Here is a 12,593-nt window from a genome sequence, read left to right as displayed (position 1 = left end):
CTGCAAGTTTTCCTCCTCCATGGGAAGTAGGGGTGAATCCCACCTTTGGTCTCCTCTGCATCGCCTGGGCCATTTAATCTCATCCTTTGAGTTTCCTGTCATCTAACCCTGGCTTTCTGAGAATCCCCTCCAGCCTCTCCTTGATGCCCCCTTCCTAGTTTTGGACCCTTCTAGATTGCCTCGGGCCTGGTACTGGACCAGAAAAGTGTTAAGTCTGAAGGCAGAGGCCTGACAACCAGAGCGGATGGAGTTCCCTTATGTGTCTCCAGTCTTCATTCATTCAACATACTATATGGTGAACATACTATACACCAAGTATATCCAGGAATTTAGTGGCAAACCAAACAGATCAGACCCTGTTGTCATGAGTTTACATCCTGAGGGGGAGACGAGCATAAGATACCAGATGGTGTTTGTGTATTATGAAGACAGGATGATGTGATGGGAGTTGTCTGGCCTTCTATATTTGGGCCTTGTGTGTGTAGAGCTGGCCTGTGGGTGCCTGTGTGTATGATCTGGTCCTTGGTTAGGGTAGACTGTGAGCCCCTCAGGGGCAGGGCACCTGACAAGGGTCATTAAATCCATATTGAATGTGTGTGTGTGTGTGTCTGTGCATGCACCTGAGGTTGTGTGTGTCTGTGCCTCTGAGTGTGGGACTGCGTGTGTTTCTGTGTCTGGCATTACTCTGTGTGTGTGAGTCACACCCCCTCACTGCAGCAGAGTTGTCTCTGATCCAATTATGTCTCCTCAGCTGTCTCCCAGCGGCTTCCGCCCCCCCAGCTCAGCCTTGGCTCTGCCTTGGTCTTCCCCTCCCTGCTTCCCTGCAGCCTCCTGTCTTTGCCTCTGGGCCTGGCTCTGGGTCTCAGAGTCTCCCCTTAGGGTGACTCTATCCCTGTCTGTGATGGTTACTACCTTTGCCTGTATGTCTCTACTTGTCCCTTTTCTCCTCTGCCCCCTTTTTTCCCCCTGTCTCAATCATTTATTCGTTCAGCAAACCTCTTCTCATGCCTCCCACCCACTCTACCAGCCTCTGTGCTGGTGCTTGCGGCCTGGGGATGGATCACACCTGAGTCCTGCTCTGAAGTCCTAGTGGGGAGACTGATGGAGATGGTGACAGCCTTCCGTGACTCCTCAGACCAAGGGAGACGTGGGTGACAGCATGGTGGGGTGCAGTAGTATCTGCGTAAGACCTGGGGGGCCCAACAGCAGTTAGGTGGCAGGCTGAGAAGGTCTTGGTGGGTGTGGACTAAGGGTGAGGAAGGAGAGGAGGATGAGCCAGAGTGGGGAGGACGTTTTAGGGTTTGATCTTGAAGTCGGGGAGAAGCAGCAGAGGCTTTCAGGCTGGGCAGTGCCATCATCACTGGGTTTTGTTTTTTATTTTAATTGGCTGCGCCACATGGCTTGTGGAATCTTAGTTCCCTGACCAGGGATCGAGCCTAGGGCCTTAGCAGTGAAAGCACAGAGTCCTAACCCATTGGACCACCAGGGAATTCCCATCACTGGGTTTTAGAAAGCTCCTGGCCGCAGGTGACAGCTTGACCTGGAAGTCAGGAAACCAGAGTTGAAGGTGGGGCTGCAGTGGTCCAAGCAAGGACGGTCAGGCCTGCCTGAATCTGGCAAAGGGGGGTTGCTGGGAAGGTCATGGCCAAGCTGAATCCCAGGTTCCAGGCACAGGAAGGGAGCAGAGGCGGGTGGGCATTGGGGTTGGGTAATACAGCAATAGTGGACATGGTCAGGATGAGCTTTGTGGGCTGTGCAGGGGGTGGTGCCCAGGGAGCTGCTGAAGATGCAGTCCAGAGCTTACTAGAGAGCTTTGGGAGCCTGAGGCCACTGGCAGCCTCTGAAGTCCTGGGAAGTGTTTATCCAATTTGTCTCTGTCTACTTGTCTGTGTGTCAGCCCTGGCCCGTCTTGTCTCACTGATCTCCCCGACTGTCTCTCTTTTCTTACAGGCCCACCCACTCTGTTCTTTCCCAGGTCTCCCTCCTCTGTCGGGCTACCCCACCTCTCCCAGGGCTGGAACAAAGTGGTGGGAGCTCCAGACCAGGAGGTCAGCTTCTCAGAGGTCAGAGCAGGGTGTGCCTCAGACGCCGAGGTCAGATGCCGAGGCCTGGGGGGCGGGGGCGGGGGTCCAGGGAGGCTGCAGGAGACTAGGGGGAGGGCAGGGGGGTGGAGGCAGAGTGGGGCTGAGTCACTCAGCCCTGGTAGAGAGCAGCAGAGGGGCCTAGCTTGGCCTGCCTGAGCAGCCTCTGGGAGCTGTGTTTCGGGTAGACATGCAGTACCACCTCCCACCAGTCTCAGGAGGGCCACACTTTTGTAGAAGATGGGTTGAGGTTGTCTGGTGCCAGATGCTCTTCCCTTCAGAAGAGGCTTGTCTAGTCATTTTGCAGATGAGAATTCTGAGCCAGGGGAAGGAGAGCCTGTGAGGGGCCCACACCAAACCTGCTGCGTGCTTCAGCTCCCCTCGCTCTAGGCAGAGCTGCCTCCATAGCCCAGTCCCTGGTGGGGACTCCCCAGGGACAGGCCTTATCTGGCCAAGTGCTGGCCCCCCTGGGATTCCTTGAGTCCTTGACAGCAGAGCCTAAATCTTAAAGAACAACTTTAGCAGTCGACTTTGGGTCACACTGGGTTCCTGAATAGTTCTTCACGTTTCTTAGCCACTATTTACAAATGGGCCTAATCTTCCCTCCTCCTGGGTAGTTGAAAGGATGGAATTAGGAGAATTTGCAAGGCCCCAGCACAGCACCTGGCACAGAGCTGGCACGCTGTTAACGTTTGCTGAATGGATGAATGAATGAACAGTCTGAGGTACCCAAGGGACAGCTCCATTTCCTCCCGCTTCCATCCTTCTTCACTCGGGTTACCTTGTGGAACCGCATGAGCTCTGTCCTTCCTCCAGCCAGTCCAGGCCGTTTCCAGTCCAGCACCTCTGCCAGGAGCCTCTTCCCTGTCCTTACATGTGGGTGCCATCTGCTTTACATTCTGCAAGATCCTGCTTCAGGTTGCCCCTCCCTGTACCTGTGTCCCCCTACTTTTCTCTGTCCCTGCCCTGAGCCCCCAGGTTTCATGCCTGTATCCTGGCTGAGAATGGAAGGACTCTGAGTCCCCTCTGGCTCCACTCTCAGCATGGCTGTAGTACACAGAGCATTTCCAAGGCAGCTCAGCATCAGCCTGGGCAGCCTGAAGCCCGTCTCAGCTGAGTCCAGGCTCCCAGGTCTAGGGAACAAGGCCCTTGGGATTCTGGACAACGCTGTTAACCTAGAGAAAAAATATATAGTTTCTTTATCTTGTATAAACTCTATTGTACCGACAATAACAAGAACCCCAAAATGAGGCACAGCCAGCCTCAATTCCTGAGCAAAACTTTTCCCTGTTTCCTTCCAGCTCTCATTCGAGGGTGTAGATAATTTATATACAATCAAGCCTGTGGCACAGATACAAGTTTGTGTCCTCTTTTGTTCATTTAACATTGCATCTGTGGAAATTTCTTGCATTGCTACAGAATTATTAATTCAGGAACATTTCCGGCAGCTGCTGCCTGCTAGGCCTCTTCTGGGTTCAGAGGGGCCCCTGCCCCTGTCCAGAGGGACCCCACTGTCCTTCCTCAGCAGCAGCGCGAGAATCTTCAAGGTAATGAACCATTCTTAACTCAACCAGGCCCTGCTGTTGGTGGTGTTCCAGGTGGTCCTCCAATATATTCTGCTAATTACAAATGCAATATTATTGTCATGAATATTGTAACAGAACTTTTTTTCTTATTTCGTATTACGCCCCCCCCCCCCCAGCCCCTCAAGTAAAATTTTCAGTTCCTGGAGGTCCAGAAACTGAGTTAAAAGATACATTTTTATGATTTTAAAAATATTTGCCAAATTGCTTTTCAGAATAGCGGAACCAGCTTTTGCTGTCACTAACTGGGTAACAGTTTTACCATATCCTCATGAGCAGTTGGGTACTTTGTATATTTTTGCTAATTTACTGAATGTAAATTGATGTTTCAATACAGATTTAATTTACCTTTTAAAAAATCAGAGTTATTAAAGGTCTTACAGAAAATCCCAGGATATCCTTTAACTAGTCTCTGCCCCCTCTCCCCACTTACACTCCATTTTATAAGAGGATGAGAGTAGAAACAGAAATCAGCCTCACGTACCACAGAGAGTTTGATGAGCGTCCAGGAGGTTTTCACAACGACCCTTCCTTCTTTCTCCACAGAGCGCTGAGGGCCACCAGTCATGGCCCAGAGCTCTAAAAGTCGAGAAGCTCACATGGGCTTGGCATCTTTGGTGGCTCACCTGTCCCTCTTTCCATTCAGGCAACGTTTCTTTACTAAACTACGCCAGGCACTGGGGATGCCAAGACGAACAAGGGGCCAAGATGAATCGATGCATCACAGCATTGCTGATGAAGGGAGCCATTGGGGCGGAGGAGCAGGCCCCAAGACCAACCTGCAGAGTGTAGGGACAGGGTAGGCTGCCTGGGCAGGGCACAGCCAGGCTCAAGTGGGAGGACAAAACAGCGAAGAACCAGCGAGTGGCGGTCTTGGGAAAGCGGGCCTCAGCAGACCTCTCTCTCCTGCACACCTCCACCTCTGCTTCCCTGTCCCTTGTGTCAGTCCCCTGGAGCTGCTCTTGAGATTTGGTGCAGCCATGAGAAGGCCTCGCGGTCTCCATTCTGGGGCCCCAGGAACCCAGAGGCAAGGGCAGGTGCTCCAGCAGCTGGGCTTCATGTTGGCCCTGTGGGGCCGCTGGGAGGGGCAGTGGAGGGCCCCGAAGCCAGCGAGCAGGCACTGAGTGGCCCTGGGGAGGAGGACTGGGAGCAGAAGCAGCCAAGGCAGAGGGGCTGCTAGCGCGGAGCCTCTCGTGCGCCGTGTGTCCTGGGCCAGTCTCCCTTCAGCACCTGGACTGACATGGTGAGGGCAGTGCCTGGTGGTGGGCTGTGAGGGTGGAACCTGTGGGCTTGGGCAGGGTCCTCCCACCCCCTCCCTGTCCATCCAGCCTGTGGAGGGTTCTGGGGGTATTCTTGTTGTTTTCAGCTTTCTTCCTATTGCTTTATCCTGCCTTTTGGTGCTAGCAGGCAGGGCCTGCGAAGTCAGGGAAAACTGTGGGGGCCTAAGGCTGGAGGCAGGGCAGCTGCCACAGGGGGCTTGGTGTGTAAGTCTCCTTTAATCCTCACAGCTTTACTCTGAGGGGAGGATTATCCCTGTTTGACAGATGAAGATACTGGGACTCAGAACTGAAGTCCTTTGCCCAGGCCAAGGCCATACAGGCAGAAAGTGGCAGGGCAGAGGCCTGTCTGACCAGACAGCCTGGAATTGCTGTGAGTGTGAGCCTGGGAGGGAAATGCGATGCTCCAGGCTTCTCAGAGGAGACTTCCAAGTGCAGAGCTCCAGGGCTGGGCTTCAGAAAAAGCATGGCCCTGCCTTTCAGGCCAGTGAGAGCCAAGGATGGAGTCAGGAATTTGGTTCAGAGGAAGAATCGCTGAGCTTTGCTTCCTTGGTCAGCAAGTCCTTCTGAACACAGTGAGCACTTCATAATAACCACCAATTAACTAAGGCAGCCTCCAGGTGCCAGCATGTTTGTTTTTGCTGGGTCAGTCCTGCCTCTTGAGGAGCGGAGCATAAAGTCCTGATGCTTTCAGGTCAGGCTCCCCAGGCTCTGGTTTGCTCCACCACTGTTAGCTTTGTGGCTGTGGTCGGTCATTGTACCTTTCTTAGCCCCACTTTCTCCATCTGTAAAATGGGCTTGATGATATCCATCAGAGTGTTGGGAGGGTAAGAGACAGTGTCTACACAGGATGCACCTTGGCACCCTTGACAGCTGGCAGAGGTGGTCTGACCTAAATTTCAGCCCCTGCGGGGCCCACGGTCTGGCGCTGCCATCTCCTTTGTGGGATGATTTGGAGCACTCGATAGTGGTTGCTGAGGTCTATTATTTGGGGCTGTGATTGATTTGATAGCTAGTGGTCCACCCTGGTCAGGTGTGCTGCTTCTGTGTTAAATATGGCTCTTTTGGGAGAGGATGATGTGCTTAATAGTTTTTCTTTAACAAAACTGCTAAAATGCAACATGGTGGGAAGTCAGCACAGCCTGAGGGAGGTTTCGGAGCCCAAGTGGACCCCTTCCCCTTCTCTAGGCCTCAGCTTCCCTGGTGGTAACCTGAAGAGGAATAGTGGAAGAGGTTGTCTCTGGAGTCCCTAGGTCTCTGGGATAATCTGTATGCCCCATCTATTCCACAGGCAAGCATATTGGAGACCCGCTGTGTGAGGTCTCAGAGTCTGAGCCAGACTGGGATCCATCTGCCCACATCTCAGTTTCCTTGTTACTGCCCTGGCCATTGACCCTCAAGGTCACACCACAGCCCCGTGGACATGACCTGACTTCTTTTCTTCTGTCTTTGGTCTGCCATCTCCCTGGGTCCTGGGAGATACTGCAGCCCCTCCCCGCGACACTTCCCTCCTCACTGGACCATCTGCCAAAGCACAGGGCAAGGGGTGGGAGAGAGGAGGAGAGGAGAGTGAGACACCGGGATGGCCCTGGATCATGCTCTGTACTGATTTATTTAAGCCTCCAGGCCTTTGCCACCCACCAGTCTGCCTGCTGGAAATGCCCTTTCTCCCCTTTCAGCAATTCAGCTCTGTTTAGGTTCCGTTGCCCTCTGATCCCACAGTTCCCATGCCCCCTGCCAAGTTCATTCTCCATTGGGGTTTTATGTCCCCTTCTCTCCCACTTGCCACTTGATGGGCCCTTTTTGGGGCAGGGCCCAGGTGTGGTTTACTTACCTGTCCCAGCTGCCCAGTTGCAGGCCTGGCATGCAGCAGAATACTGCAGAAGGTAGTGAATGGATGGATGGAAGGGCAGGGCCAGGTGAGGCAAGAGAGGCGCCTGGGGCCCAGAATATAAAGAGATACATGCACACGTCTGTGGTCCTGGCCTAATGGAAGGGTGCATGGCTGCTTGTGGAAGCCTGCTTAAGTAATAACAGTACTGGTTTGGGGCATACCTGCCGCGTGCCAGGCATACTGCATACGTTGAAAGTGTCAGTTGCTCAGTTGTGTCTGACTCTCTGCAACCCCATGGACTGTAGCCTGCTGGTCTCCTTTGTCCATGGAATTCTGTGGGAAAGAACAGTGGAGTGGGTTGCCATTTGCATCTCCAGGGGATCTTCCCCACCCAGGGGTTGAACCCTGGTTCTGCATCGTAGATAGATTCTCTACTGTTTGAGCTACCAGCGAGCTCATTCTTGTCTCATATATTATCTCATTTAATTTGATCACAACATCCCCATGAGGTAGGTATTTTTATTATCACCATTTTTCATACAAGGAAGCAAAGACTCAAACTAACTAAATCTTGTGCCTAAGGAGAGGAGTAGAAATTGGAACCTGGGATTGCCAGACTCAAAGCGTGCCGGAGTCACCCTGATGGCCTTCCTTGCTTGTCCATTCCCTCTGACCATGGTTCTGTGGGGGTTCTGGGCAATCTCAATTTTCTACATCAAGGAGTTTGGTGGAGTGTAGCGGGTACAGAGTCTAAAAATTTCTCTGGTGTCAGCTGCTCCCTCTGGGCCTCAGTTTTCTCAACTGTAAAATGACTGCATGTGAGACTTCCTGCAGTAAACCAGGCCTTAAGAGCTTTGCAGCCAAGCATGGCTTGCTCCCTGGCTGAGCAGCTCTGGCACTGCCTCCAGTTCAGTTATGGTTTCCAGGAGAAGCTCCCAGGTGTCCAGCCAAAGTGACTGACTTGCCCAGGGCCCAATGGCTATGGATTCTGGTCACAGCCCTGCCCACCAGGTGCTCTCTGATGACTCACCTCTGCTCCCACCCATCCCTCCAGAAGCCTCTTAGAATTACTTTGCCCATGTGGCAGCTGCAGTTGCACACAGGAACGACGCTGGATGTAACTGACCTCTCTTGCCTCAGCCACGGAGCCTCCTGGGGGCTGTGGAAAGAGGCAGGCCCAGAGCCAGGCTGGTCATCTGGACTGCCTCGGTCTCCTTACCTGCAGCGCCACCACCGCAGCCTGGGTTCTCACCTTCTCAGCAGGCCCTGCAGCCGACCTTCCTCCCGAGGAACGTACCATGAGCTTGGGAAACCTTTGAAGTTTCCTTCTTTATCTTAAAGATAAAATATCACACAGAGTTTATGCTCAGCTTGGTGCCTGTTCTGTCTTGTGCTCCTCCTGCTGCCTGCTGTCTGAGAGCGAGGCCCTAGGTCCTGAACGACAGCAGTGTGCACCCAGCCGTGGGTGCAGCTGGCCCTGGGGGCACTGAGGCTGGCCTGAGGGAGGAGGACTTCCTGGGTGGACTCTAACCTGCAAAGCATAATTCTGTTGTCACTCCCTCTTCATACACTCATGACCTGGGACAACACATTTGAGGACTTGCAAAGCCAAACCAGCTTCCAAACTTGGTTTAGAGAAGTTCTGGTTTCCTGAGAAGTCACACATGAGTGCTCCTTGAGGGTTAAGAGTATTGGAAGATCCGGTTTTTAAGTTTGGCTGCTTTCTGGCTCTATGATTTGGGCAGGTTACTTCCTCTCCTGAGCCTCGGCTTTCTGTTTTGCAGCACAGCGGAGAAGCTGGGGGTGAAGGGTGAGTGTGTGTATTGACCGTCCGGTGCAGCACCTGGACCTATGTGTCACCACACAGCGGACACTTGCGTGGGTGCTCCTGAGGATGCAGATCCAGCCTCTGCCATCTTCTCCATCACATCCCTCTCCTCGCTCTGTTTACTCTCTCATTTATTCACTCACTTGTGTTCCATTCGTCTCTCTCAGTCTGATATAGTTCCTGAGTCTTTCCTTGACTTTCGTTTCCCTTAGAGGCCAGATATTTTGTAAAAGCCCCTCATTTAGGGTTTGTCTGGTCCTCCTCATGATTAGATTTAGATCATGCATCTTTCATTGCATTCTGTCAGGAAGCATCTGAGTCGCAACTTGCCCTGTCACTAATGACGTTCCCTTTGATCACTTGATTAAGGTGGTATCTGCCAGGCAAAGTGAAGTTACTGATTTGATGGAAGGTACTTTGAAACTCTGTAAATACCCTATTCCTCATTAAACATTCAATGTATTTATTTATTCAGACTTGTATATACTTTGGTTTCCTATTTTAATCAGTGGAATATAATCTGTTACTATCATTATTTACCTTAATACATGAGTTGGCCTAGCTTTTGCCCACGGTAGGAGACCAACTGCCTGGGACTGAGAGGTTTCCTGGGATAAGAACTTTCAGTGCTAAACTGGCAAACCCTGATGAGTTGGTTATGGAACCAGTGGGGAGCCCTCCACGCCTGCTCCTGTGTCTGGTAGGCAAGGTCCTTATCATTTTGTGAGGACACTGTCTTTACTCTCTGACACATTAAGACATTCCAGGCTCTTCCTATACGTACTCCCACCCAGTCCCAGGATCACACATTTCTCTAAGAAGACCTGGCAGCAGGACCTTTTGAGTATTAGGCTGCAGCACACCCTGGGCACTGGAGCAGATGGAGCTCATTCAGCTGGCTGATAGGCCACTCTGTCCTCTCTGCCACGGCCTCTTGCTGGACACCTACTTTCTACACTGAGTTTCTCTGGAAACCCGATGCCCCGCGTCTCACCCCACAAAGCTGACCACCTCCTCTGTGTCCCCTTGGACGGTCTGGGCACCTCCCCATCTCCACACTAGTTTCCTGTCTCAACTGGAAGCCTCTGAAGGACAGGCCTCAGATTCATCTCTGACTCTTCTGTGCTCTGCACAGAGCTGAAGCTGGTGAAATGACTCAATCTAGTCATACCTTCTTGCGGAGTAGAAAAGCAAACAGAGGGTGGGGAAGGAGTCTTTTCAGTCTGAAGCTATTCTTCAATTTCAGTTTTCTTTTTTTTAATAATTTATTTATTTGGCTGTGCTGGGTCTTAGTTGTGGCATGCAGGCTCTTCTGTCTTCATTTTGGCACATGGGATCTAGTTCCTTGACCAGGGATCAAACCAAGGCCCCTCTGCACTGGGAGCACAGATTCTTAACCACTGGACCACCAGGGAAGTCCCACACTTTGGTTTTCTTGACTAAAATGAGGCTAATACCTCAAAGTGATAGTGTGTAGAAAGCACTTAGGATAGTACCTGGCAGGTGGTGAGCACACCTCTCAGGATCTCTGGGGAATCTTTTTATTTAATTTTTTTCATTATTGAAGAGGCAGTACTATATATTTTAGAAAATTAGAAATACAGACAGCAAAAAGAAAATAAAACTATCATATGCTCATCATTTAGAGATTGCCACTGTTAATACCTTAGCTTCCCAGGCCTTTTCTGTGCATAGATTTCCCCCGCGGCCCCAAAGTGAGATTATATCATGCATCCATTCTGTAACTTGCTTTTTCTTCAGGCAGCAATATCCACAATTTTGTCTCAGTAAATTTTCAGCACATCTAATTAATACTCAGACCATGTTCACATTTCTCCAGTTGTCCCAAATGTGTCCTTTCTGCTGTTGTGTCCAAGCCAGTATGCAATCCAGGACTGCACTTTCTATCTGGTTATTTGTCCTATAACTCTCAGTCCCTTCTTTATGACATCGATGTGTAGAAAGACTAGACCAGCCGCCCTGCAGATGTCTCATCGTCGGGCTTTGTCTTGTATTCTTGTGGTGACACTTAACTTGTTCCTCTGTCCATTGTATTTTTGTTAAGTGAGGCATATCCAGGGCTTGATGAGTTCACTGGGGCCTAGAATACTCAATGGGTAGTGTCCTTCCTTGTCCTTTCATCACCATTAGTGGGGCCAAGGCCTAACAAGATTAGGGGGAAGGTGATGTGACCCCTCCCTCATATGGTTGCATGTATTTACTTTTTAGTAGAGTGGTAGTTTAGTATGTCTAAACACCCAGTTCTGGGAAACCTTTTTAAGCTACACAATAGAACTTGTCCATTTGCCGAGGGGAACTTGATACTGGGGTTTGGGCTTTCGGGTGAAAAAAAAAAATCACAGAACAAGGATATGGACTGAGTTTCATCTTACCGAGTGTAAATCTAATGAAACCTGGTTCTGTTTTTATTTGCTTTCCAGACGTGTGATCTAGGTGAAGTCCCAGCTTTTTTTTTTTTTTCACTTTTTGGCCACATCCTGTGACACATGGGATCTTAGTTCCCCACCAGGGATAGAACTTGTGCCCCTTGCATTGGAAGGTGGAGTCTTAACCACTGGACCACCAGGGAAGTCCCAACCCCTGCTTTGCTGCTTATCAACTGGGTGACTGTGAGCAAGTTCCTTAACCTCTCTGAGCCTTAAGTTCCTCTTTGGATTTCTTATCTGGCAGAGTTATTGTGTGGGTTAAATTTTTTAAAAAAAAGTTTCCTCTGCTCTTTTCTCCCTAGCTGGAAGGCTCTTTGAGAACAAGGCTAATAAGTAATAAGAATTCAAAGATGTTTGTTGGGGGAAATCCTTGGTGGTCCAGTGGTTAGGACTCTGAACATGAAGAGGGGGCATGGGTTTGATCTGTGGTGGGGGAACTAAGATCCCACATGCTGCATGGTGGGGTCAAAAACAAAACAAAAACAAAGATTTTGTTGGATGGTGTAAAAAAAGGAAGGAGGGCAAATGGAATGGCCAGGTGATAAGTACCATGGGGGAAAGACAGCCATCTAGGCATTCGTTTGTTCATTCATGCTTTCATTTCATTTAACATGTACTCATGCCGGGCTCTGTACTGAATCGACTGAGCCTCTGCACATGAAATTCAGGGACCTGGAGAGCACAGATAGAGAGGAGGAGAGCACAGTGTATAGGAGTCCAGAAGGTTGGCTGGGTAATTCAGGAAGACTTCCTGGAGGAGGAGACCGGGATGAATGGGGAGGTTTGGTGGGGGCTGAGATGGGGGAGATAGTGTCTAGATGCAGAGGCTAACTTTGTCTGGCACATGTGGCTTCTGGGAGGGCTGGGTGGGGCTCATGGCAAGAAGTGAGTCCATGTTGGCGTCAGAGGTCACTGTTCCTGCCTGTCCTCCTTCTCCTCCTACCCCAGCCCCCTTTGCCTGCATGCCTTCCTATCCTGATTAGCGCTTTGAGCCCTGTGTGACCCTGACAACGCATGTGTCTGTCTGCAGTGTCGGATGGAGTGCCGTGATGTGCCAGCAGAGACACTCTACGATGTCCTACATGACATTGAATACCGAAAGAAGTGGGACAGCAACGTCATTGAAACTTTCGACATTGCTCGCTTGACAGTCAACGCTGATGTGGGCTATTATTCTTGTGAGCAGATGCAAGCACGCCAATCCCAGCCCCCTCCACCTCTACCCAGGCCTCTAGCCCAGCCTCTTCCTACCCGCTTCCCTCCTCACAGTCACTCCTGGGGCCAGGCTGCTCAGAGACCTGAGTGTAGAGATATAGGGCTGCCTTCCCTGAATCCTTGTCCGCTCCCAGACACTTGAGCATATAGAAACGTGTACTCACAAACACACATGCACTCCCATGTTCATGCATGCACATTCCAGACAAACACACTTGCACAGAGTCATGTATAAAACCCACAGCCACATGCCACCTACTCACCCACCTACCACACTTCATGGAGACACAGAAATACCATTGTTTTCTCCTACACTCACATTCACATA

General features: G+C 50.9%; 1 protein-coding gene and 1 long non-coding RNA gene across 9 annotated transcripts in view; one reads left to right on the top strand and one right to left on the bottom strand.

Moving 5' to 3' along the window:
- Positions 1–12,593, top strand: part of STARD10 (StAR related lipid transfer domain containing 10) — a 47,643-nt gene that overhangs the window by 31,413 nt on the left and 3,637 nt on the right. For all 7 annotated transcript variants that reach the window (XM_042233206.1, XM_027979504.2, XM_042233207.1 and 4 more), the window contains one exon: positions 12,081–12,228. In XM_042233206.1, the coding sequence (XP_042089140.1) occupies positions 12,081–12,228 (148 nt within the window). The remainder of the gene's footprint in view (positions 1–12,080; positions 12,229–12,593) is intronic.
- Positions 3,437–12,084, bottom strand: LOC121816699 (uncharacterized). Of its 2 annotated transcripts, none has more exons than XR_006056368.2 (2): positions 4,149–12,084; positions 3,437–3,700 (listed from the first exon to the last, which is right to left on the bottom strand). It is a non-coding gene; the product is annotated as an uncharacterized LOC121816699 (long non-coding RNA). The 2 variants fall into 2 exon arrangements; XR_009596648.1 differs by having other exon boundaries at positions 3,437–3,697.

The sequence above is a fragment of the Ovis aries genome, chromosome 15, assembly GCF_016772045.2.
Source record: "Ovis aries strain OAR_USU_Benz2616 breed Rambouillet chromosome 15, ARS-UI_Ramb_v3.0, whole genome shotgun sequence".
Lineage (NCBI taxonomy): Eukaryota > Metazoa > Chordata > Mammalia > Artiodactyla > Bovidae > Ovis > Ovis aries.
Note: the sequence above shows the minus strand (reverse complement) of the source record. Positions and strands in the feature narration are given on the sequence as shown.